At 40.9% G+C, this 24472-nt stretch overlaps 3 protein-coding genes across 3 annotated transcripts in view; 1 reads left to right on the forward strand and 2 right to left on the reverse strand.

Moving 5' to 3' along the window:
* LOC109401679 (putative transcription factor SOX-15) overlaps positions 1-24472 on the reverse strand; it is a 238190-nt gene that overhangs the window by 11836 nt on the left and 201882 nt on the right. The gene's annotated exons all lie outside the window — the stretch shown is intronic.
* Positions 5754-7660, reverse strand: LOC109420348 (basement membrane proteoglycan). Its single transcript, XM_019694673.3, has 4 exons — positions 7564-7660; positions 6992-7503; positions 6704-6940; positions 5754-6640 (listed from the first exon to the last, which is right to left on the reverse strand). Exons 1-4 carry the CDS (start codon positions 7634-7636, stop codon positions 6179-6181), a joined length of 1284 nt encoding a protein of 427 aa, XP_019550218.3. The 5' UTR covers positions 7637-7660; the 3' UTR covers positions 5754-6178.
* Positions 7855-9145, forward strand: LOC109401681 (laminin subunit alpha-1). Its single transcript, XM_019674269.3, has 2 exons — positions 7855-8362; positions 8424-9145. Exons 1-2 carry the CDS (start codon positions 7886-7888, stop codon positions 9069-9071), a joined length of 1125 nt encoding a protein of 374 aa, XP_019529814.3. The 5' UTR covers positions 7855-7885; the 3' UTR covers positions 9072-9145.

Below are 24472 nucleotides of genomic sequence, written 5' to 3' on the forward strand. Positions count from 1 at the left end.
TTACTGTGCATCTCCCTACCGAGATAACTGACCGACTCACGGAAATAGACACGCGTTTCCCACAGTATTGAATTTAGAGCTTAGAGATCCCCATCGCAACTGCTCCAAACACGCGTCATTTTTCATTTTTTTCCTTCGAACAATGCTACGCGACCGAGATCCCCATCGCAACTGCCCCAAACACGCGTCATTTTCCACTTTTTCCTTCGAACAATGCCGCCCGATCGCGGTCCCCATCGCAATTCTTTTCAAAATTCTGAGCTGAGAAAACCACAATATCTGTCTATGGTAATGTGACGAGAGATTTTTTTTAATGAATTGCATGATTATTGGCCAGCATTTTTGAATATACGAATGTATTGGAATTGGAATCAATGGAGTTTTAAACAGGTCCATGGGCATAAACTTTGATCGTAGTGCTTTCTTTTTTTTTTTTCAAATGATCACAAGTTACGCTCCGATGACCTTTTCACGAGGGAGTTCTTGGAGGCCCTTAAACAGTTCCAAAAGATCTCTAAGCTTCCCCTCTACAACTTATACTTATCTTTGAGACTCCCCTTGCTCTTCCAGTAAACCATCTTTAAACCTAACTTTAAGTTCCTCAACTGATCTGAATACAACTTTTTTTAAGTAATGCTACATTGATATTACAGCCATTCCATAGAAAAACGATATAGTGCATCTCCGATTGTCGTGAAACTTCGTGGGCTTGTAGTTCTTCGGAAATAATTAGACCCGTATTTTTTTATTTCGTCATTAGGGTGACCAATTTTCATATAGGGTGGTCCAAAAAAAATCAAGGTTTTTCAAAAGTAAAATTTTTCAAAAAATCGTAACTTTTGAACCATTTGACCGATTTTAAACTTCTTTTTTTTTTGTTTGAAAGCTATTGAATTGTAGTTTTCAGGAAAAATAGGTTAAATGTAAAGAGTACTATAAAATATGCAAATATATTAGTTTGGTTTTATATTTCTATAAGAAAGTTCAGGAAATTTGGCGTAACATAACGAAAAATCAGAAATGTATGTTGTTTTGTTTTTGAGATATGATTTCAAAAGTTCAAAAGTTACGATTTTTTGAAAAACTTTAGTTTTGAAAAACCTTTTTTTTACACTCAATAACACTTCGGTGAATGTGGACTTTTTGCTAATTGCGCAATTCTTCTTATTATCTATTAGTCTATTTTTAAATGGTGGTTTTGATGTCCTATCTGCATATTGTCATTCTTCGGTGGTCTGCGATTTCTTACTAGATTTGTCTCGTCGATAGATAGTCTTGATGTCGTGCAACAAACCAGCATATGTCGTATTGAGTCCATCAGTGTCTGTCCGTTTGTTCACCGTTTTATCTGTATTAGTGATGTGGCACATTTCAAGAAGTGGGAGTGTGGAAGGTTTGAGGCTATGGTCTATAATATTGATGTGGTCTAGTTGAAATCTGTGGTTCTGTGTTATACAATGTTCTATTAGGGCTGTGGTGGTTTCTATTGGTGCTATTTGGGCTTCATTTGTGTGGGTATGTTCTTCATCGTTCATCAGTTTGTCAAGTTTGTTTACATTAGCTCTATGTCCAAACAATTAGAGTCAGGATACTTGAAGTTAGCCTAAACACGAGAGACGAAACGAGAACATTATTGTAAGTCAAACAAAACTAGTTAAGATACAGATAATCAACTAACTAAATTCCAGTTCCCCCTGATGAAGGCACCATCCCTAAGTGCCGAAACGTTGGGTAGATAATAAACCCGCTTCAAGAATAAAGACTGCGTAGCCACTAAAAGTTCAAAGTTAAGAATTTCAGTCGATCCTTGCAAGTACAGTGACGATTCGTTCGTTGAGAGCTCGTTAGATGGGCTGTCTCGTTGGTTCACTGGTTGGGGCAAAACCCAACTAAAAAGCATTGTCAATGTCAAAATAGATGTCAAAACGAGTTTGACATCTGACCGCCGTCGCATCACAGCTCCTGTATACAGAACGTTTACGCAAGTATGTGAGTGTTCCGTGACGTATTTCTCGTCACTTGCGTGTGTTTAGAGCATTTTGATCAGTTTTCAGTTGCCCCAACGAACGAACACGATTCGCTAATCGGGGCGCAGTCGTGACCCAACCAACGAATCCGGACTGTAATGCTTTAATAACTTTTTTGGACAACACAAGTAAACATCAAGGTAAACATCTATTGCAGCTTTGCACATAATAGTAGGTCTTCAAATATTTGTTCTCCTTCTTCTTCTTTACGGCTCTACGTCTCCACTGGAACTTGGCCTGCCTCGCTTCAACTTGTTCATTAAGCACTTACACAGTTATTAATTGAAGGGCATTCTTTGCCTGCCATTGCATGAATTTGTATATTGTGAGGCAAGTAAAATAATACACTATGCCCAGGGAGTCGAGAAAATTTTCCCGACTGGAACGGGAATTGAACTCGCCGTCTCCGGATTGGCGATCCATAGCCTTAACCACTAGACTAACTGGAGACCCCAAATATTTGTTAAAGTCTCCAAAACTGAGTTTTTATGCAGCCACGTCTTATAAGGGGCTGTCCATAAACCACGTGGTCATTAGGGGGGGGGGGGTTCGGCCAATGACCATTTTGTATGGACAAATAAAAAATTTTGTGTGGACTAATGACCACGCGGGGGGTGGGGGGGGGGGGGTGGGGGGGGGGTGTTGAAAAGTCCCAAAAAAATGACCACGTGGTTTATGGACAGCCCCTAATGTATTTTACAATAATGTTATCCGCTTTAGAGCATATGATTTATAAGAGAATTAACTTCAGAGGCTATAATTTAATTTTGTTTTCAAGTTTTCTGGTATTTTTGATGGACAAAGTGCATTTCATATTTTAGGATTTCCTTATCTTTTTTAGGAGTATATTGTATAATATCGAAAATTGGAAGATTTGATCCCCGTGCACAGAACTGGCGCCAAGGGAGGGGTTTTTCCCAATTTTGCCACAAACCAACCCTCCCCCACCCCAGGGGCACGGGCACGGGCTTGTTTGATCCCCTTTTTCATGGTAAGTACTAAAATAAAAATGATCTTCCACATTTTATAATTGCCATTATAAGTTTCAAGCTCCAGCAAGTTTCAAATAAGTAGAAGCTTCAGAGTAAAATATGTTTTTATCGTGCATACAATGTGTGTGTAATTCTTGTGGATTGTGTGGATTGAACTAAAGACTTCTACTTCATATTGTGGTGGAGACGCGCGACAAGATTTTCTTTTTGGGCTGTTTAAGTAAGGAAAAATGGTCGTGAGTGTGTGTAGTGGCGGCTCGGCAACTGGAGGCCGGATTCGCGCGTGCGTTACCTTCGGTGCTCCGATTTTTTTTCTTCGTTTCGCATTTTTAGTTCGATTGATGGCAGGCGATTATCCGGTGAGTTTGTTCCTTGTTACTCTCTTTCTAAAGATTCTACATCAATTATTGTATTCATTCAGTTTTATACCATATATTTATGATATCCTCTTTTCAAATATTTTTTCATTGACTTTGTATAGTTCGTCACCATGAGTGTCGACTTGGATTTTTGTTCCATTTTGTCACTGTTCGGGATGGCATTTTACAAATTATCTCTTCTTTTTATTGAATTTCATTTTTTTTGTGCAATCTCTTAACGACATACTGTTTTTCTATGTATCTGTGCATGTATATTTGTTGTATGTATTTTTATGAATAAATATTGAGCGATCACCTTTCGTGGGTGGTCGATTGTTTGCTTTCCGCGTGAAGCGAGCAATAGCGCATCAGATTGCATGTTTTGTCACGTCTTTTGTTGTGAATCTTGAGTGTCCACCTGACGCGGGTGGATGATTGTTTGCTTTCCACGCGGAGTGAGCAATAGCGCTTAAGTTTGTATATGTTGTCGCGTCTTTAATAGTAAATATTAAACGATCACCTGACGTGGGTGGTCGATTGTTTGCTTTCCGCGTGATGCGAACAATAGCACTTTGTTGTTTCATTTGTAGTAAATATTGAGCAACCACCTGACGAGGGTGGTTGGTTGTTTGCTTTCCGCGTGAAGCGAACAACATCACTGCAGTCTGCACGGCATACTGCAACATCAAAAGGTCATATTACTTATCAAAGTGAATCCTGACCCAACGATACCTGTCCTACTAACAATCACTCCTTCCTGCAGCCTTTGGTGGAGACGTGCGGTAAACGCCAACTTTCACATAACAAAGGTTGTTATTAACATTCCTTCACTCTTCCAACCTGACTGCAAGGACGTGGCCGGCGCCGTTATTGTACTGTTAAAGAGAGCCTCTGAAGCGTGCACAGTGAGAATGTTGACCACTCCCAGTCAATTATTCAGTTGATTCATTGTGCAACTGTCATTGGTTCGAGTCAATCACGGAGTAGCAACCATAGATATGTGCAGTCAGTCTAAGCTAAGCTAAGCTAAGCTAAGCTAAGCATACAATGTGTGTGTAATTCTTGAGGGATTAAGGGCCGATTTCTTCACCTCGGCTTAACTGGTAAGCCAGGCTTACCCATATAGTTAAACCTGGTTTAACGCTTAAGCCAGGGTGAAGAAATCGTCCCTAAGTCTCCCCATGTCACTATTATGTATGCTAAGCTGCATTCAATGATTTATTTAATAATAACCTTTAGATCAATATGTTTGGTATAGTTATATTATACAACTGTGTATACTCTGTGAAATTTTTGATACGATTTGTTTTTTTTTCTGTTCTGGTGAGCCTCCATTGTCATCGAGAGGCAATGAAGTATCGATTTCTGTACAGTTCCTGTTTTGTTATCCCAGAGGTGCAAGAAATAGATTGCGATAAAAAGATCCCGTTATCATAGAGATTTAAATCCCAGTGAAAGAGCGCCCCTAATCAAACACAATCTATTTGAATTCTGAGAAAAACAAAACGGTGGTATTTGATATTTATCCATCTTGCTTCTAGTTTAGTCCCAGGACAACAAAGAAAAACCCGGGACTTTAGGCTAGTTGCAAAACTCTGTCAAATTGGAGAATGTGTTCTACAATAAGAATGCACGTGAGTCCTAGAATTACCAGTACTTAACAGTCCTTGATAAGTTAGTACGCAGTTAGATACGTAAAACATGTTTGTTTTCCTTACATCAAGTGTGGGCAAAGTCGGGTGGGCAAAGTCCGATTCTTTAACTATCAGCAAGGCAGAATAAATGCAATTTTAGAAACTGTCACCAGTAACAAGGACTTTGTACCATGAATCCTTATTACCAAACCATATTACCCCAACTTGACAAACCGGATGTCACTAGGGTTCGGTTTGGTAGATCTTGAACCATAACGCAACACATAAAGGCGATCTACCTACGTTACGGGCTCCGTTAAAGATCGAGCATATTTTAAACCCCCTCAACAATTCATCCATCAGCACGGGTCGCCTGACACCTTGGATTGGGGTTCCCTGTTAAGTGGACTTTTACCCCCGGAACAGGTGGTCCGTAGTGTTATTCTCAGCCAATTGAGACAACCGCTACCGACACTACACAGCTATCTTTTTTTGTGGATGCTGTCGTGAGTAATTGCGCGTTATCCATCACGGCCAAAACTGCACTTGGAACTAGGCGTGATAGATTTGTTACACCTTCTTCGTTGTGGCGATTTTGAAGATGTGTGAGTGATCCTGGGTCATGTTTATGGTTCCCATTTTGTAGAAATAAATGAAGTTTTTAACATTATATGAAATGATGGTAGTCGATTATTTTTATCGATAAGCTCTAAATAAAAACAATGAAATATAACTTTGGTATTAGTAAATTCTCAGTTTGATAATCAACCATGCGTTTTATTGTTTTGAACAAGCGTCATTTTTCTGCTTGTAGAGTAACAGACATCACACTCTACTTGCTGTTCATAGATCACCTTCTGAACGATTGATTCAAATTTTCGGAAAATGATGATTGGTCACTCGTGGCGATTGCTTCATTTTAGCTCCTGTTTGACGTTCGCTCACTAGCACAAACTAGCTCGACCACAGACAAAATCTACTCACTTACAGCAAGTCTTTAGGCATAACATTAATGTATTCATTGATTCATAACTTATCCTTTTTTTGAAACAATAGTAATGTATTCAAATGAGAGATTTCTGTGTTACACGTTAAAAAATCTAATAATTTAACAGAGTAGCTAGCTTCTGCAAAGATTGAAACCCCAAGTCCATGCAAACTCCCTCCTAGACGTAATGATAGTTGCGCATGGTCGTCGACGTAGACACCTTATAGTACTCTTCCCGGTGCCACTCCCACGGCATACAGGCCCCAGTTCGGAGGAAGCGCATCACCCGGTGGTATCCAAAATCGCACAGCTCGCACGAAGTCCCCCGATATCCATGGGGACAGCGGCACTCCTCCACTCGGGTAACTTTCCCCAGTCCGTGGTACCCCAGTTGGGTCGAAGCATCCATCACCATTGGTGCCTCGCTGGGCATGAAGGATGGTCCATCACCGGGTCGGGTGGGGTACATCCGTATCAGAAACGTATCGATGTACGCCAGTACGGTCATGAAGTCTTCGCGGGTGGGCCGTCTGCCGTCCGGTTTCCGAAATGAGGTCTCGTGAAATCGGAACGTGATTGGATTGGTTTGATTGGTTAGAAGCGGTTGTTTGATGAAATAGAACAAGGTGGTATTGTAGCCCTGGAAGAATGGTTTGGTTTAATTGGTATAAGTGGAGGGAGGAGAACAATTTGATCACATCACTTTCAAGATAACATCAGGTTCGATCCTAGAATTGAAGGAATTGTACAGTTGAATTTGGTACCGAAACTGTTCTCCGTACGATCCAACTTGATTTCTGGTGAATCTGAAGGGAAGAAAGTAGTATGGTGTGACGTTTTTCGGAACGTCCTTAAACTGATCGAAGATTTTTACGTTCACCATTTGCAGATCCGAAACAGTGGCGTACTTCATTTTCCAATCGTTCATCGCCATTGTGTACTGAAATTTTCATGTGAAATGTGTGTGCAAATTAACAGATTTAAGTCTTACATTCCATCGGTAGAGATCGACAGCATGACAAAGAGTAGACACTCCAGAGCAGAAGCACTTGATGCACATTTTGTTCCTCCCCACCTCATTGAAGAAGCCATCCTTGCATACGTTACCGACAACCTTAGCAGCTGTTGGCATCGTTTCAATAGTCCTATTGAGTTGTCGCGCCACACAGCTATAATTCCCACTATCAATTAGTCGCATCCGACAGCTCAGCTGCCCCACGCCATCTTCAGTAATCCAGTCACAGTAAGCTTCTGGCTGCTTACCGTACACCTTCCACTCGATGATTGGGATTGGAACACCGCTTGCTCTACAGGTCAAGTTCATCCAGTTGTCTACCACTACAGTTGCGTTCAGCGGAGGAACCTCCAGAAAACCTGCCGGAACACAGCCTTCCTCATCTGATCCATCGATACAGTGCCGGAAACGGTCGCACCGGAAGGTTTGCGACACAGACCATCCATTGCGACAGCGGAACGGGCGATACCGAATGGGAGTTCTGTCAACTGTGGTTAAGATGAAGGTGGTGCTTAACATTCAATCAACGAACTAATCAACAAACGTACCTGCTAGTACAGTCACCAGCGTCCAGCTTATTACTGACAAAACAAAAAACGCTGATTGCTTCCGAGCTGTCATAATGGATCATGTAAAGAACGCACTAAATACGTAACACATTCAGTACTAGACCTCATTTCTGTTATCAATCGTGTGCAGATGCAATGAAACGTAATGCTTATGTTTTCATCCCGTTCGAATGCCCTCATTATTGAGGCGAATCATCGAGCGTCACAGGTCAACCAAAGGGTTATCGAGCAACAAAGTAGATGAAACGAGTGATCCGTACTTAATCAATTACGATAGATCATCCTCTGCCATACCATCAAGATGTTTCGGAGTGCCAGTATCCTAAGCTTCGTCCTCCCGTTATTTCTCGGATATTCTTACGGGTTGGAGCTCCAATCCGGAGAATGGACTAATCCAAGGCAGTTAACTGCCGAAGTACAGCACGGGAAACGGCTCAAGCTGATCGTAGAGAACGTTAACTACACAGGATACCGTTGGACGTTCAACGGAACTTACGTGTCGGAAAAGTGCGAGGTTAAAACGATTGGTGACACGAGCAGTACTCTAATCTGTTCGGATATTGATTGGTCAGACGAGGGTTTGTATGAATATCAAGGAATCACTTGGAGCGGCAAAAGTGAGAAGATACTATCGGTGTACGTTAAAGTGGTGGCGTGTGAGAAATCTAAGAAACATGACGTTGAGTTAATTGAAAAAGCAGCGCAAAAGAAGAGAGAATGTTTTTGCTCTGGAATCACCGATAGGTGTGAGATGGCAGATGATCTTTTCAGGAAAAAGGTAGGTCGAAATTTTGGTTTGAGGTTGTTTTGCAGAAGTTTTCATAGTTTATCCATTTCAGATTGTAGTTCGACTTCTCAACAACCACATGATTTCTTCCAAGTGGTCAAGTAATGATATTCCGGTGCCATTGAAGTATTATTCATTGCCCATGCAGTTAAAAGGGAATTTGTTGATGTCGTATGGCGGATTTTTGGTTATTCCAGCTATGGAAAAAAGAGACGATGGTAGTCCGGACATAGTGCTTCAGGGCAATAATCAGTCCCTAGTGTACAACAGCGATCTAGGATCTTCTACTAGTGGCGAACTGAATCGCAGGAGTATTCAAATGACTGAACAGGGCTGGCGTGATTTGAATGGAAGATATGTTTCCCGAAACACCTTCATGACGGTTTTATCGAAAGTGAAAGATTTTTACATAAGGAGCAGTGCTGCCAATAATGGATTGGAACCACTTGATGTCGTATTAGATAGTGCCGACTATAAAGATCATGGACTGGGAAAAGTGACAACGGTAGAAAAATGTGAATGTCGCGTTGGATACGTTGGGCTGTCCTGTGAGAAATGCTCCAGTAATTACTATAGAAGACATGCGGTTGGTCCTCTTGGAGTTTGCGTATCCTTCAAAGAAAGATGGGATTTGGCCAAAGAATCAATTGAAAGGCATCAACGATTGGAGGAATACAGGAATCAATTGAGGACTCTGTAAATACAAAATTTAACAACCGTCGAAGATAATAAACAAAAATGTTACCCTAAACTACAAACCTCGCTTGGTCACCTTCCCAAGTCAACCATTTCAACTGGTCCCCCAACCAATCAATAGCCAATGGCAGCAGCGCAACGGCTTGTAATTGGTGATTAATTACCGCCATTGTTCAACACCACACTGTTTCTCCGATGTTTTGTTTCATTTGTCATGTTCCCTTCTCTGTCTTTCTGCTCCATTATGAGCTTCAACAATCGGGTGGTGGATGGTGGTGGGTGAGCGCCACTCAGCTGTTTAGGTATTGCAAGATTGTCATCAACGTGTCGCCGTCGCCGCTGCGCGGTACTGTTACTTAGGCAGCCGCGCGCTATATTTAGCGGAGTAGCACGTGACTCGATGCTGAGTAGCATAAGTAGCACAGAAACAAACATACTCACAGGCATACATGGAACCAGGTATACCAAAAATGACTCACCCAACCGAGGTTCAAATGGCTTCGATTGGGAGTTTCGAGCCGCTTTGATTGGTTGAATATTTGAAGAAATAGGGGAGTACAAGAGGAGGGACCACCCAGCTTAAAAAATATGTTGACCCAATTACGAACGTCGAAATGATTTTTAAGTCAATCCAAAAGAGATTGCTAATCTACAACAACGTTAATAAACCACGAAGACTATTTGCAGGGAGGGGCGGAGGTCTGGCCAACGTCTAAGCGCCATACAAATGTGAAAATTTGTGGATGTGCGAAAGCCTATCAGATGGGCCAAATGATGGCCAAAACTTGGATCTACATGGTCCCATGGCGTCCTGCTTTCATTACGAAGTAAATCTACGCAAAAGTGTATACAACTAAAACTCTTATAAAATCACTTGGCTGAGGGACTTAATAGGAATCTGCGTTTTAAACGACTAAAGGCTTATGGGATTTCGGCTTTTTGGGGTTGTGGCAAATTTTCTCGCGCAATACTTTCTTTGGCAAAGTTGTAGTGCTTGGAAAGATCTACAGTTTGATTTATCGTTAGTTAAGAACTTATCTGCTAGACGTGCTATCAATAGTTTGAAGCTTAATTGTACTACAGGAACCATACCTACTAGATTGTCAAGCAACTGTTGCGATACGCGCCAGCTCGCTCAAAACCCTGATAATATGGAATGTTGGTGTCTTCGAAAAAAAAAAATGCTTGGGCTGTTCATAAACCAAGTAGACCAAATTCGGGCCATCTAAAAAAAGCAAAATTACAACCTTCAACAACCTTTTCAGATATTGTAATATTTTGTTTTTATTTTTTATTATTATAATTTTTATTTAGCCTCACCCTAAAATTTTGAAGAGCACAAATCTGAAGAATCGGAAGTCGGTTTGTGCTAAAAAGTTGATCGATTGGTTACCCGGTGGTGCTGACTAATCGATCAACTTTTCCGCGCAAACCGACATTCGGTTCTTCAAATTTGTGCTCGTGAAAATTCGAGGTTGGGCTTCGTCATATCTTCACCTTAAGCTCTTCTTGTCTTTTTCTACAGTTAAATATTGACTGAAAATAAGCCATTTTCACATTCTTATACAGTGTGGTATGCGCGAAGTATTTTATGCTCTGGAATATTGTAAAAAAATGTAAGATATTGTATAGTGTATTGTCACAAGAGATGCCAGATTATTTTATCAAAAATCTGTAGCAATTCTTTGTCTGTATCTTCTTTGTGGCTCTACGTCCGCACTGGGACTTGGCCTGCCTCGCTTCAACTTAGTGTTCTTTGAGAACTTCCACAGTTATTAATTGAGGGGCTTTCTTTGCCTGCCATTGAATTTGTATATTGTGAGGCAAGTACAATGATACACTGTGCCCAGGGAGTCGAGAAAATTGTTCCGACCAGAATCGAACCCGACGTCTCCGGATTGGCGATTCATAGCCTTACTAGGCTAACTGGAGACTATATCGCCGTATTTGAGGGTAGGACGAGAGTACTTGATTTCAAAAGAAACTAAGAAAAATGTACTAAGTTTTGACGGATTTAATTGGTATTTTTTTTTTCTGAAACATGTGTGTATATGTACAAATTTTCATAAAGTTTAAGCAGAAATTTATAAGGCTTTCATTCAATATCTTGAACAAATCTTTGAAGAAATTCGAATCTTTGTGGGCTTTGTGGCCGTGCGGTTAGAGGCGTCAGTCATTTAGGCGTTTCGTAAGCCTCGGAGTGTGGGTTCAATTCCTGCTCCAGTCGGGGGAAACTTTTCGTCAAACGGAAAATTATCCACTGGGCCAATGGATGTTATGTGTGTTGTCCGTTGTCTAATGTAAGTGCTTGTTCAGTCTGTACAACCTCTGGTTGAAGACGGTGTAGTGTAGTGTCTTTTGAATTTGTTCAAAAAACCAAAATACACTATACAGATGCCAATTAAAAAAAATCTTTTAGAAATTTCTTCAAAATTTCCATTTGTAATTTGTCTTTTGATTGTTACCCACAATATTTTCAAGACTTCCGAAAGACATTCGCCAAGAATTTCTTTCAAGGAATCGGACACAGTTTCACGACATCTTCAAAAAATATTCCAGAGATTACATAATAAATCCTTCAGAGTTCCGTTGGGAGCTATTCACAAATTTTACAAAATTACATTTCTGCGAATGATTTCGTGTAGATTTGATTAGCAAATTTTCGACAATTGCTCAGATAATGACAATATCAATACCATGATCAATACATCACATTTTGGAGATTTTTCTTACAACTTCTGGAAAGATTCAATGGTACTTTAGTTTCAGGGAGTTCCTGTAGCATTCCTTGTAGCATTTAAAAAAAAACCTTATTAATCCACCTAGCGGTGATGGCGCCTTTCTCGTGCCTTCAAAACCCCATTTCAATAAAAATCAAGCGAAATGTTGATGTATATCGCACTTTCATACAATTAACAGAAATCCATTTCATGATACCAGAAATCATTTTTCTGGCTTTTAATGTTTGAGCCTCAAACTCTTAAGAAAAAGACGCTATCTAGAATTTGAAGCTGCCATTTAGGATTTAAGATTGCCATCTTGGATGTTCTGGTCGCCAGGCGTCCAGGAATCTTCCCTACGAAAAATATACTTAATTAAACAGCCGGCATCTTGATTTTGGACCAACATCTTGGATATTCAAGTCACAATTTTTGGAATCATCCCCATACCAAATATACCAAAAATGCATTGTTTCTGGCCCTAAAACTCCATTAAAGAGCCGCGATTTTGAATTCGGAGCCGCCATCTTAAGTTTTAGTGGAGCTTCTGGTCTCCAGTGTTGATTTCCGCACAAAACTCGTCAACCATGATGTATCGCATGATAGGGCTAGTTCAGATTTATATACGGCCAGTTCTTCTGGTGCTGGTCCGGATCACTAAAATGGCCATAACTTCGGAACGCCTTGGCCGATCTGGACCATTTTTAATAGCAAACAATTCCAGTCAGATTCAAGCTATAATCCGAAAAATCGGCCAATATGAAGTGCCTTAAAAGTGAGTGAACTTATTTTGCGCACATACAGACATAATCTTAATTCGTTGAACTGAGTTGATTGGTATATGCGACTTGATCCTCCGAGCCTTTTTTCGAAAAATCGTTTTTTGAGCGAACATATAGTTTTATAGTACACTAAGTGTACGAGAAAGGCAAAACATTACTTTCGAGCTTTTTAGCTTTATTTATCTAACTAAACAAATAGATTCTAAGGTTTTTTTGATAGCAAACTTAATAATCCTTCAAATGCGATAAGTTTGACCATTTTCAAGTTATAGCCAGTTTGAGACAAGCAAAGTCAAAAACATGTAAAGTTCAATTACTACGTAACGGTTGACATTTGATCATATGCGTAAAACATTTTTTTTCACCGGTCTTAGCCTGCTTGCTTGCTAACGTTCATGAGGTTATCAAAAAATCCTAGCTTTGCTCTGTCGCATATATTAAGCCGCTTTCGGAGGGACACCCGGAACTGGTTACGGCACTACCGGCTGTCCCTAATGTGGTCCTAACCTATTTCTTTGATAACCAGTCATCAGGTTATCAGAAAAGCCGTTATTTGTTGTATCGCATGCATGGGTTGGGTACTATTTTATATTTGGCCACATCCGTTGAGACCCCCGGAACCGGTTCCGGACAACTACCGGTTCAGACATGGTCTGATACTGTTTTCCTGCTAACCGTTCATTAGGTTATCGAAAATGCCGCTGTTTGATGTGTCGCATACATAGGTTTGGTTCACTTTTATATTTGGCCATTTCCGGCGCGACACCCGGAACTAGTTCCGGAATACAACCGGCTGTCTCTAATGTGGTCCTAACCTATTTCTTTGATAACCAGTTATCAGGTTATCAGAAAAGCCGTTATTTGTTGTATCGCATGCATGGGTTAGGCACTCTTTTTTATTTGGCCACTTCCACCGGGACCCCCGGAACCGGTTCCGGAACACTACTGGTTCAGATATGGACTAATATTGTTTTCCTGCTAACCGTTCATCAGGTTATCGAAAATGCCGCTGTTTGATGTGTCGCATGCATTGGTTTGGTACTCTTTTATATTTGGCCACTTCCGGTGGGACATCCGGAAGCGGTTCTGGAACAGTACCGGTTCAGATGTGGTCTGATACTGTTTTCCTGCTAACTGTTCATCAGATTATCGAAAAAGCCGCTGTTTGATGTGTCGCATGCATGAGTTATGTTCAATTTGATATTTGGCCACTTCCGGCGGGACACCCAGAACCGGTTCCGGAACATAACCGGTTCAGATATGGTCTGAGACTATTTTCCTGCTCACCGTTCATCAGATAATCGTAAATGCCGTGGTTTGATGGGTCGCATGCATGGGTTTGGTGCATGTTCATGTCTGTCCCCTTCCAGGGGTACCGATCCGGAACACCTAAATGGCCATAACTCCGGAACGGCTGGACCGATCCGAACCAATTTCAATAGGAAATAATGGGACCAGATTCTGCGTCGAATGACCCATTGATCGTTAAAATCGGTTGATATTTACTGTCTAAAATATGTAAATAAATAAAAGTGAGGTGACCTTTTTTTGTACACATACACACACACATACATACACACACACACATACACACACAGACTAGGGTGGCTCAAGCTTGTATGGCAAAACCACATGTCAAAAAGTTCGATGGGCCCCCACCTTATTTCGTTCTATATGACGCCACGATGCTCTAGTTAAATTTTTAGCTAAATCCGTTAACATTAGGGCGGTGCTAAACTCGTTTGAAGTTTGTATGGGCCTTTATATGGGAAAACATCGTTTTTTGCAGTTTTCTTCTGAGGGGTTCTAATTTCTCTTAAAACACGTAATTGATGCTATAGAAATATAGCCTGGGATATGCCGAAAAACTTTGTCGAAGACCGCAACGTGATCAGACTCTTGCGAAAAAAGCTATAGCCTAGACAGTACGCACCCATTCAATGAGATTTTATTGCTATTGTTATTCCTTTACATGTTAAATGTTAAGCACCACCAGATGATCTGCATGTAATATCTTTTCTTACAAGCTTCGGATGACTTTGCGGTCTTCGACAAAGTTTTTCAGCACATGTGAGACTATAGTTCTATATAATCGATAATGTGTTTTAAGTAAAAATAGTGCCCCTCATGAGAAAAATGCTAAAAACGATGTTTTCCCATATAAACTCCCATACAAACTTCAAATGAGTTTAGCACCGCCCAAATGTTAACGGATTGAGCTGAAAATTTGACCAGAGCATCGTGGCGTCATATAGAACGAAATGAGAAGGGGGCCCATCGAACTTTTTGACATGTGGTATTTTGAGCCACGCTAACACAGACATCATCTCAACTCGTCGAGCTGAGTCGATTGGTATATGAAACTTGCCCCTCCGGGGGCTCTATCAAAATTTCATTTTTGGAGTGAACATATAGCCTTTCGGTACACCTTGGTGTACGAGAAAGACAAAAATGTCTTTCAGGAATTCTTTCTTTCGTGAAATTAACCCCAGAAAATTCTACAGGAGTTCCACCTGTAAATATTTCACATGCACCGTATAATTTTTTTTACTAAAAAGTTTGCAAGGATTATAGCTAGAAAAACAAAAAAACAAGAGATGTGACCAGAAGTACCAGGAAAACTACCAGATCAATCAATTAGTTACCCTAAAAGCAGCTTAAAATAAACCCTCAGAATCCATATTCTGATATTCTATCAAAAAATCGATACCGTATTTAAACCTAGTTGTGGGTTGGGGTCATTAAGACCCAGACAGGCACACCAACGGAATGAACGTCAGCTAATGCAAGTAAAGGTTAGAAGCATTTTAACAACAACTTGAATTCCGAAGAAAAATTGAACGCATTGAACGAAGAACCGAAAGCAAAATGGAAACAATGACAAAGAAAAAGAGTGAATAAAGGAACACACCATTACCTTTTCTTTTTTTAATTTACGGGAAATCCCGGGAATTTCGTAAAAATATCATGGTAGTGGGGAATTTTCAGATCCCGGGATTTCCGGGATTTTTGTACCATGAAATCCCGGGAAAGATTCTACAGAACGAATAATTCGATGAAGAGTGCTAGGTGATTTTTGAGAAGTACGCTAAATTCTTTTTAATATACACGACTTTTTTACGCGGTATTATTTTACACGTTTTTTTACACAATTTTTTTACACGATTTTCCAGAAATTACACGATGTGCTTTTGGAAAGATTCTTCTCTCCTGGTCGCTGTTTCTTTCCGATAGGGCTTAAATTTCTATCAGTGATCTCATCCTTTATACCCTGTCAATACTTGAAAAAGATCCAATAAAGAAAGCTTTGAAAACTTTCCCCGGGTAGAGGAAAAGAGCTAATTAATAGCATATTTTGATATTGAGATCAAAATGTGATATTGGTTTGATTGATATAAGAGATAAAAGATCTAAAAATAATATCTGAAATTTGCTTCTGGAACATCATCATCAGATCATATTTAGATTTTGTAGGATCTAACCAATAGCAGCATGAATAGCTTGCTCAAAAATATCAAATTTTGATATTGTTCAGATGTTCCAGGAACATTTTTCAGATATTATTTTCAGATCTTTTATCTCTTATATCAATCAAACCAATATCACGTTTTGATCGTCAGTATTTCACCTCTACCCGGGTCCTTACGCGATTTTTTTATGCGGAACGAACAATCGTGTAAAACCTGAATTTAGTGTATAACGTAGCGAGGGCGATAATGCTACAGCATGGAACTCGGCAGAACCTTGATTGATACAAGCAAAAGCGGAAACAGCAGATCCGCCTGGACCACCTGGAAGTAGCTAATTATGAGGAAATGGAGCTGCTCTGCTATTCTTAAGATCAACAAAAGTTTGATCAGAAGCTGACCGCATTGCGCAACGGCTTCGTAACGCGTACGACGATGTGCAGGTATGAGGACGGAAGCCGCTTGACGGACGGACGTGAGGTGATTGAAAGGTGAAACCAGTGGCATGGGAAACCACCCCAGAATAGGATGCTGAAAAGATGGCGATATGCGTATATTTTACATGCGGTTGAATGGAAGCATGTACGCATATGGCCTCCACATTAGCATCATGTTCTACATCCTATACGACTCCGTGTTGGCTAGGACGGTAACGGGGAAAATAATTACGACAGTGCATCAGTGGACGGAATAATTCAACTCCCACGCTGAGCGTGGGAAGTTAAGGATACCATTGCTTTCACTAGCTCACAATCAGCAAAGCAATTTGTGATGGTGAGGATGGTATCGCAGCTGAACTCATCAAGATAGGAATAGATTAATCTAGGAAACCAGACAGCTACCAGAGGAATGGAAGGGGTCATCTATCCCATTCACCAAAAAGTCGAACATTTGGAATGTGAGAACCTCCGGGCAGCCATTCTGAATGCCACTATCCCAGATAGTCTTTCGTCGCCTGCCACCTAAACCGGATAGAGTTTGTGTTATGTTATCAAGCCGGCTTCAACGACGGCCGGTCGGCAACAGACCAGATCTTCACACTAAGGCAAATGCTCCAGAAATGACGTGAATATCAGATCCCAGCGATATCAAGGCAGCATGCGACAGAATCGACCACACAGAGCTGGGAAATCATGGAAGAGATCAGTTTTGCGAAAAAGCTAGATGAGTCTCAAAGATACGATGGACGGTGTGCAAATCTGTTTAAGGGTTTTGGGTGAACTACACAGTGGGACTGCGGCAAGGTGACGGATTTTTATTCCTACTCTTCAATATCGCTTCAGAAGGTGTAATGCGACAAGACGGGTTCTACAGCCGGAGTGGGACTTTCCACAAATCCGGTCCGTTTGTCTGCTTTGTGAATGTCATGAGCATTATCGCCTGAGGAACGATGTTGTAGCAATACACTAGGAATGTGTTAATTGTGCCAAAAGCAAAGTTCATGCTGCTCAACCGAATACGGCAGGATTCTTCTAGGTAGTAAGTAAAGTCACGATAGACGGGGCCCTTCGAGGTACTGGAAGAATTCATCTGCCTCGGATCATCTACTGACAGTAATGTGAGTAGATAAATACGAAAGCTCACATGAAAGCTCATCATCATTGGAAGCCGTATCTACTACGGGCTCCAGAAAAAAACTGGGGTCAAAGAAGATATGCCAAATATGAAGTATAAAACACTAAGACCGATGTGTGGACACTAGACATGGACCATGCTCACAAAGGACCTGCAGGCAATCAGAGTTTGTGAGTGACGCGTGCTAAGGACGATCTTCGTGCATAGGAGCAGAGCCGTAGCATAAAGTTGGCCCCCGTCATGGGCGCCTGCCTCAAAGGGGCACCGAAAAGACCTAAGGATTGCAGAAAACAGGATGATGTTTTCTTGAATGTTATCAAGATTCACTATTAACAGTCTTGACAAAAAGTATTTTAAATGGAAAATATTCAAATGGTGTTCATACAATTGTTATTTCCAGTAAATGTTTCTTTGGGCTTAAACTCTTGTGAATCTAGCAGAATCCATTCCAGTTATATTCACCCAAGAATCTACCCGATTTTATTTAATTTTTATTTTCTCAAACAAATTAAATATCCAGGAAATCCTTCATTAATTTCACCTGGTATTTCTTTGGTATTTATTGCAGGATTCCTTCCACATTTTTTTTTAATTCTATCATATATTCCTCTAGGGATTTCTTTGAAAAATTCTCAAAAAATTCCTTCAGAAATTCTCACAAAAACTCCTTCAGGGATTCTTAAAAAAAATCAAATCAAAAACTCTTCAGGAGATTCCTTTCAAAATTTTTCGAAGGATTCCTTTGGAAATTCCTCCAGTGAGTCTTTTAGGAAGTTATATGGGATTTATTCAGAAATTAGTCAAAGGATTGCTCCCGATATTCCTCCAAGGGTTTTATTTTATGATCTTCTATAGTTTCCTTGAGAAATTTCTGCAGATATTCTTTCCAAACAAAATTCCAAAAGAAAATTCCCCCTCAGATTTTCTTAAATAAATCGTGGGTCGATATTTCTATTTCTCAATTCCTTTAGATTTTAGATTTTAGAAACCCTTCAATAGATTTGGCAAATCTTGCAGTGATTCCGTTATGAATCTCTTTTAACTCAGGGATTAACTCAGGGGTTCGTCTTTGCCTCTGAAAGTTCCTTGAGGAAGTCTTTCATGGATTTTTTAAAGAAGCTTCTATAGATTTCTTTAAAAAAATCGACCAAAGTAAAGTAAGTCTTCTATAGATTCAGTAGAGCGGACCTGGTGTGATGGTTAGAACACATGACTATCATGCCGAGGACCTGGGATCGAATCCCACTCCCGACAAAACTCACAAAAAGTGGGTTCTTCCTTCGGAAGGGAAGTAAAGCGTGGGTCCCGAGATGAACTAGCCTTAGGCTAAAAATCTCGTTAATACAGATAAAAAAAAATCTATAGATTCTTTAAGGATGAAAATATTTCTCACATTACTGAGAAATTCTTCCAAAATTGGTCCATGTTCACTAGGGATTGCTCCATATTTTTTTGCTACATTTCTTCTTGAAAACCTTTCATGAATTTTCTCATAAATTCCTCCAGGTTTCCCGCTAGAAAATCTCCTCTTGATTTCATCCAAAATTTCTCAAAAGGTTTATTTTAAAAGCCTTTCATGGATTCCTACAGAAATGCTCACGAGGATTTCTTTATAGCACCTAGGGAGTTTTTAAGTAAATCCTCCAGAGATTCCTTAAGAAACTTTTTCATTGATTCTTTTGAAAAAGTTTCCGTACATTCTGTCAGAAATTCTTCACTGGAAGAATTTTTTTTGAGAGGATATTTAGAAGAATTTTTGTAGGAATTCTTCGAAAGATTCCAACAAATGCTCATTTAGAGATTTCTTCATGAATCCTCTTGGTCAGGGATGCCATATAGAAAGATTTATCTGTTTTATACAGATTTTTGAGCATCAGTGCAGATTTCGTTTTATATGAAATACAGATCTTTAAGCTAGAAAGGCTTTTTTATTTTTGTACAGCATACAGATTTTTCTAAAATAGTAATACAGATTTTTCAAAAAAAAAAAAAAACATTAGGCATCCCTGCTCCTGGTATTCCTCCATGTGCTTGGTTCGTCTAATGATAACTGAAAATTTTCTTACTGATCTTCTGAGAAAAATGCTGATTTTAACTTCAAAAGAAACGTTTGGGAAAGTTATTCAAAAATTCTGGTAAAACCAATTAAAATAATCGCCGAAAGTTGGTAAAATAGAACAGGAATCCATATTGTAAACCCTTGAAACTTGAGTATTTTTTAAAACAAAATTTCATTACAATAGCATAGCAAGCATAGCACGAATACTTGCACAAATCGTGGATGGAGTATTTAAAAAAAAAAACAAATGAACAAAAAAATAAAAAAAAAATTAGTAAAAAAAACTTAGGGTTTTTTAAAGAAATTTATGTGTGAAATCTAAAATGTTTCAGATATAATTATTCTGCTGATCTTAGGCCGATGCAAATATTATTTTTCTTTTATGTCTGAGACCTTTCATCGGGTATGAGAGGGGGGCAAAAAATAATTAGGAACAAAAAATAAAAACGAAAAAAAAACTATTGAAAAATTAAAATTTATATCCATTATTGAAAAAAATATTTTTCGACTATTGAAAAATTGTTGCTTGAGCATATTTTTTTCTATTGAAAATGGAGTCATGGGCCGCCATGTTTTTTTTTTCGCCCTTCAAAATTTCGGAATTTTTTAAGGGGGGGGGGGACATAAAACAAATTAAAAATTTGCATCGGCCTTAATGAGATTTTTTAAATGCAAACTAAGTTCGAACTTATACTCGTATAAGAGAAGCAAATTTGGGAAAGTTCTTGGACGAGTTCCATTGAAATTATTAAAGGAATACCTAATTGTGAACACTCTAAATTGAGTCAATTGATTTAAAATGGACTGAGTTATAGCGAAAAGTGATTGATTGATTTGTCTTTATAGCAAAAAGTGCCCAAAATAGAAGCCTCTTCCCAAGTGACTTGGTTCCCAAGCAACACACATGTTATATAAGAGTTACGACAGCGCAAGTTTTGGTTGTATAGAAGTTAATTCGACGTTATGTTAACATTGTGTTAGAATTACGTAAAATAAACTTCTATACAACCAAAACTTGCGCTGCCGTAACTGTTATATAACATGTGTGTTGCTTGGGTTCCCTATATTAATTCAATGTTCACCACACCAATCGAACCAAATCGAAATGCCCATGTTTGATTGCATTTTGTCACATCTTTCCATCGCTCAGGTCCCCTACATATTACATGTGTCGTAAACTGCACGCTTATTAAGACACACCTTGATTTTGTCTCGAGTTTTTCCCCCAATGTTCCGTTGTCTCCCAGAAGTGCATTCCAAAAATCAACGATGCGAACCCATTGCAGAAGTGAGACGATGCAGCACAAAAACTGTGACTTCACAGTTGACAGCCCGTCGTCGGTCGTCGTCATCATGCTCCTTCGGGAACAGATTGCGCGAATCACTCGTGCTTGTATCTTACAAACACGCGTTCTTGGCGCAACTTTTTTTTCTTCATGGTTCCATATGACGTCCAGGGGAATAAAGCACGCGAGAGCGAGTCGTCGAGCGATTCATGAGCATTGAGGGGTCATTCATAAACCACGTAGGTGAACTTGGGACCACCTCAGATGATTGCTTCCATTATGCCGACGTTGAATAACAGAAAATGGTTGATGTTTACTCTTTCGTCAGATTCTTTCCCCTAAAGTCTACGTGATTTTTGAACCGTCCCTAAAGTGTGCCACACGCTTGGCGGACGCCATATGGAACCAAAGCACACGTTCGCAGTATTTTTCGTTGTCTCTCGTCTGCACCAAACATATGGTCCGCATTCCATGATCCCGGACTTCACGTTGTTAGGTGTGAGCGTAATTAGTTAATGACCGAGTTACTGTAATACGACACTTTCAACGGCACCGGAGTGGTGAAAGATCGCTCCCTAACTGACCTAGCGCAAGCGAACAAGGCGTAAAATTCCTCAGAATGAACTGGGAAGCTTTTTACAACTTGTTTTTTCACCTAGAGAAGTCACCAATGGAAACCACTGAACACCGCTGAACTAGCTGTTTCGGCTTCTTTTGGTCAATGTAAGCAATTTTATTCGCAGTTAATTGTAGTTTGAAGAATTATTCGCTACAAACTGCTTGAATATCGGCTTAAGACCATACTTGACAAAGTACCAAATACCCAATTAGTATTTTCACGCCATGCCGTTTTGAGGCTTTTACAAAGGCACACCTATACTGAAAGATCAAACATTGTATTCTCGAGATATGACTAATGGCCGCTTAAGGGTAATAAATAAACATAAACAAATTAGCCCATCTCGGCGCGAAATAATAGCGGCAGTTTCACAGCTCTTAACCATCTAACGCCTCCTATATCATAGAGTAGAGTCACCCTTAGAGTTCTTCCCCATTCAGCTCGTGAACTAATCCTGCCCTCTGCTGCGCATTGGTCGACACCACGAGACGATCAGCCACATACCACCGCCGTCGTCGTCAGGATCTTCTGCTCCCTCGCCCACTTAATGCCTATTTATAAGCAAAAGCCATACCGCGGGCCAAGAGCAGACAAGTTCATGGAGCTACAAATAGCCTTTAATAACAATTGAATAGCCCTTTTCCGAACACTTTGCCCGATTGTAAATTTGTTTGAAGCTCCACTTCTCCGCGCGGGCGCGCGCTTGTTCTTGGTCTACGACTGCTGTATCTCCACCTGCGCGGCCTGCGAGCGCGCCACCATCACCACAACAGAGAGATTATCTATTCCGGTGTCGTTTCTGCGGCAGTATTTATTTGTATGCAAAACTATGACACCCTAGCCCGCTCGTCCCGTCCCGACCCGAAGAGCCCAACTTGTCGTGGCTAGCTTCCAGAAGAGCTTTGCTTGGGTACCGTTCATCTCCGTTTCGGCTCATTGCACTACTGCATGCACGTTGTGGGTACTTTATGACTAAGTTACTTTTTTGCGGCACAGGTTTTCGGGCTCGTGCCCTCACGAAACACGTGGTCACCATCATGCATATTAATGCACGCAAATCGTCCCGTGCGGGGTCTTAGCGGCGCGGCTAGTTCAGTGAAGTCATGGGGCGGGTAGATCGATGCAAACACAGGCGACTGGCGATCGATGACGCGATGAGATACAATGTTAGAGCATTACAACTACAGCTATCTGGGAAAAGTATCGTAGTTGTTTGGAATACTTACTTGATACTTCATACTTGATGGGCTACAGCTCGTAGCGGTGAGTCTACGCCAAATGAAGTATCCGCCTCCACTGGCCTCGGTCCTGGGCCAATCACTTCCAGTCGCCCTGAACGTTTAGAGTCCTTAGGTCCTCCCCAACTGCAAAAAGCCAACGTGTGCGCGGCCTTTCACGAAGCCGACGACCCCTTCCTGGTTCTCTGCTGAATATAATTTTAGCTTGCCGTACCTCCGGTATACGAGCTACGTGTCCAGCCCACCACAGCATGCCGTGTTGTATTCGCTTCACTATATCCATCTCTTTATATACCTGGTACAATTCGTAGTTCATGCGACGCCGCCAGCTGCCGTCCTCCAGTTTACCGCCGAGTATTGTTCGCAGCACTTTACGTTCGAAGACTCCAAAGGCTCTCCGATCAGCTTGTTTTAACGTCCACGTTTCATGACCGTATAAAGCGACCGGGAGAATCAGAGACTTGTACAACGCGAGTTTTGTCTTCGTTTGCAGCCTGCGAGACCTCAGCTGGCTTCGCAGACCGAAAAAGGCCCGATTTGCAGCTGCAATCCTTCTTTTCACCTCGCGGGTAACATCATTATCGCACGTCACTAGAGTACCAAGATAAACAAATTCATCCACAACTTCAAACTTTCCCCACCTAGCACCACTTCGTCACCACTACCACGGCCGGACCGACGTTGAACACCAGCAAACATGTACTTAGTCTTTGTGGTGTGAATTGTAAGTCCAATCCTCGCAGTCTCCCTCTTAAAAGGTACGAACGCCTCTTCCACGGCCCGACGGTCGATTCCGATGATGTCGATATCGTCCGCGAAGCCCAGGAGCATATGCGACTTCGTGACAATGGTTCCGCTCCTGTGCACACCAGCTCTCCTTATCGCTCCTTCCAGTGCTATGTTGAACAGTAAGTTCGAAAGAGCATCGCCCTGCTTCAGTCCATCAAAGGTTACGAACGGTGACGAAATTTCATCCGCAACCCGTACACTTGATTTCGATCCGTCAAGCGTCGCACGAATCAGTCTAATCAGCTTCGCCGGAAATCCATGTTCGATCATAATCTGCCATAACTCGTTTCTCTTCACTAAATCGTACGCCGCCTTGAAATCAATAAACAGATGATGGGTCTGCAAGTTGTACTCCCGAAATTTATCGAGAATCTGCCGCAGGGTGAACATCTGGTCCGTCGTTGATCGGCCCTCACGAAATCCTGCCTGATATTAGCCGACGAAGGACTCCTCAATTGGCCTCAGCCTGTAGAACAGAACTCCGGACAAAATTTTGTACGCTGGATTGAGGAGTGTTATTCCTCTGTAATTCGCGCACTCCAGTCGATGCCCTTTCTTGAAAAGAGGGCAAATGAGACCATCCAACTAACTAGCGGGCAGTTCTTTTTCCTCCCATATCTTCAATATAATACGGTGTAAGAGTTGATACAGCTGCTCACTACCGTGCTTGAGAAGCTCGGCCGGGAGTTCGTCTTTCCCAGCAGCCTTGTTGTTCTTCAGTCCCCTAATGGCTGCCTTGACCTCGTCTAGCGTTGAAGGTTCCACAGCTTGTCCGTCGTCGTCGATTCGAATTCTGTCCGTCGTTCAACAATACCTCGAAGTGCTCTCTCCACCTGGCAGCCACCATTGGCTTGTCTGTCAGCAAGTTTT

The sequence above is a fragment of the Aedes albopictus genome, chromosome 3, assembly GCF_035046485.1.
Source record: "Aedes albopictus strain Foshan chromosome 3, AalbF5, whole genome shotgun sequence".
Lineage (NCBI taxonomy): Eukaryota > Metazoa > Arthropoda > Insecta > Diptera > Culicidae > Aedes > Aedes albopictus.